Source organism: Penaeus monodon, chromosome 3 (genome assembly GCF_015228065.2).
Source record: "Penaeus monodon isolate SGIC_2016 chromosome 3, NSTDA_Pmon_1, whole genome shotgun sequence".
NCBI lineage: Eukaryota > Metazoa > Arthropoda > Malacostraca > Decapoda > Penaeidae > Penaeus > Penaeus monodon.
In genome coordinates, this window is record NC_051388.1 from 24,205,826 (window position 1) to 24,208,325 (window position 2,500).

Here is a 2,500-nt window from a genome sequence, read left to right on the forward strand (position 1 = left end):
GTCGTCTATTTCCAACATGCCCATCATGGAAACTATACCTGTGTAAGAACATTTGTATTTCAAAGTACAATACTAATCTGCCGAGTTCATCATGTCAGAAAGGCTTTTTATCCTGGAGTATTTACTATATTACAATTATATGATCTATTTTCTCCTTTTCCAACACTTTGGTGAGACAGTAGATAAGGAGTATGACTATCTGATAGAGTTTTGTTTCTTCCAAACAGTGAAGGACAGAAGGGCTGGGTCTGGGACCACTACGAGAAGAGCGTCCCCATGTCCACCTACCTCGTCGCCTTCGTCGTCTCGGATTTCGCGAACAAAAACTCCACTGTCAACGATCATGTTCTCTTTAGAGGTAATTAAACATGAACTTTTACTGCAGACAAATTGCACGTAGCAGAACAAATGGGATATGCATCTTAATCTTTTTGGCCGAAAAACAATGTTAATGATGTAGAAAATAAATTAATGTCTCCTATCAGCTGCCTTTCAAAAGAAGGTGCTTTACTAAGGACGAAATACACTTCAAGCATTGCTACTAATATTGCAGCATTCCTACATAGAGAGTTTAAATTAACGGTGGATAGAATAGTTTTATGTCGAATCTTTACGCTTATAGTGGAATCAAAATGCGCATTCATTTCAAGAAACCGCTTGGGAAAGGGAGCACTGGCACTGTTCTTCAAGCACTTTGCTTGAAGAACTTCCCTCTCCCTAACCCCCATAGTGAAGCCTGTATTTAATACTTTCCTAATTCTTCTTTATCTCCTATTCTCAATTACATCTGCCGTCCCTCTCAGTGTGGTCGCGGCAGTCGGCCATAGAACAGGCGGAGTACTCGAGGGACATCGGTCCGGCGATCCTCACGCACTTCGAGGACTACTTCGGCGAGCCCTACCCGCTCCCGAAGCAGGACATGATCGCTATCCCCGACTTCTCTGCCGGCGCCATGGAGAACTGGGGCCTCATCACATACAGGTAGGGGGGTGTCAAATGCATAAGCTTACACACACGCAATAATGGTAGTCTTGTTTCTTTTCCGTCATTCAATCACTGCATAACTACTAATAATCCGAGAGGAATTTTGTTTCAAGAATGGTCTCAAAATAATTCCACTCAAGGAGCCACCACTTTGGCCGCGCACGACGATGACACCAACCTCTTCCACCCCCTTAGAGAGACGGCCATGTTGTACGACCCGGTGGTGTCCGGGCCGAGCAACAAGCACCGGGTGGCCCTGGTGGTGGCACACGAGTTGGCACACCAGTGGTTCGGAAACCTCGTCACTCCCACGTGGTGGACCGACCTGTGGCTCAACGAGGGCTTCGCTTCATTCGTTCAATACATTGGCATGGATTACGTATGTAGCACTGGAGATTTATGTCTCCTGACATGTATATAACAAGCGACCTTCCTCCATTGAATGTAATTCATGTCACTGTCTAAGAATACTATTTTCCTGACAAACAACTGGTCTTCATTAATCATTCGGCGAGAAGTTTCAATCCTCCATATTTGCGAAACATATAGTCACACTAGTCGTTTTTATAATACTCCTCATCTTTTAACATTAGCACTTACTCGCGATTAAGAGACCAGTCATTTTCCACTTTCCACTCACATGAAACTCAAACATTAGCAACAGTTAAGGTAACGAATCAACTCACCTCACATAAGCCCCAAAGACCTCGTATAAATTACATTTCTCACACAGACCTTATATAAATCCTATTTCTCACACGAAGATGTCTCTCCAGGTCGAACCCTCTTGGAAGGTGATGGAGGAATTCGTCGTCACTCGACTCCAGAGAGTGTTTGCGCTTGACAGCCTCGAGTCCTCTCACGAGATCAGCATCCCTGTCGGTCACCCGGACGAGATCAGACAAATTTTCGATAGCATTTCCTATGACAAAGGTAAGGTATCATTGTTTTATTATTATTGTTAATATCTTTGTTATTATCATTGTCGAAAGTATTATTATCATCATTAGTATCATTACTGTTATCGTCATTATTAAAATTATTACTGTTATTGTTGTTATCATTATTATAGTTGGTATCTTTATGATCAATATTAGTAGTGGTAGTAGCATTACATCATTTTGATGCTGCTGCTGCTGTTATCATTATCGTTATCGTTATTGTCATTGTCATCATTTTTTAGTAATATTTCCATCATCATTTTTATTACTATTATCATTATCATCAACATCATTTTAGGCATCATCATTCTTAATATCATTACTATAATTTTCATTAACATCATCATTATTAGCACCATTACTGGCACCATCACTATCATTATCATTATCTTAAAAGCCAAAGCGAGAACTTCATTTGTTCTACAACACATGTAAATATTGTCTTATACTTCCGAGTTACCCCAAGCTCAAAAAAAGTCTAACCCTCTATTTTTCTACCTTCAAAAATATTTCTGAAAGATAAATTCCATATAAATCTAAGTCTCACCACATATGCGCCGCTGATCAGCTTTACA

The 2,500-nt window shown here is 40.6% G+C and overlaps 1 protein-coding gene across 3 annotated transcripts in view; it reads left to right on the plus strand.

Moving 5' to 3' along the window:
- The window catches only part of LOC119593524 (aminopeptidase N-like), a 14,860-nt gene that overhangs the window by 7,333 nt on the left and 5,027 nt on the right, over positions 1 to 2,500 (plus strand). For all 3 annotated transcript variants that reach the window (XM_037942496.1, XM_037942489.1, XM_037942502.1), the window contains 5 exons: positions 1 to 42; positions 228 to 358; positions 804 to 981; positions 1,180 to 1,363; positions 1,761 to 1,917. The exon at positions 1 to 42 is cut by the window's left edge and continues 114 nt beyond it. In XM_037942496.1, the coding sequence (XP_037798424.1) occupies positions 1 to 42; positions 228 to 358; positions 804 to 981; positions 1,180 to 1,363; positions 1,761 to 1,917 (692 nt within the window). The remainder of the gene's footprint in view (positions 43 to 227; positions 359 to 803; positions 982 to 1,179; positions 1,364 to 1,760; positions 1,918 to 2,500) is intronic.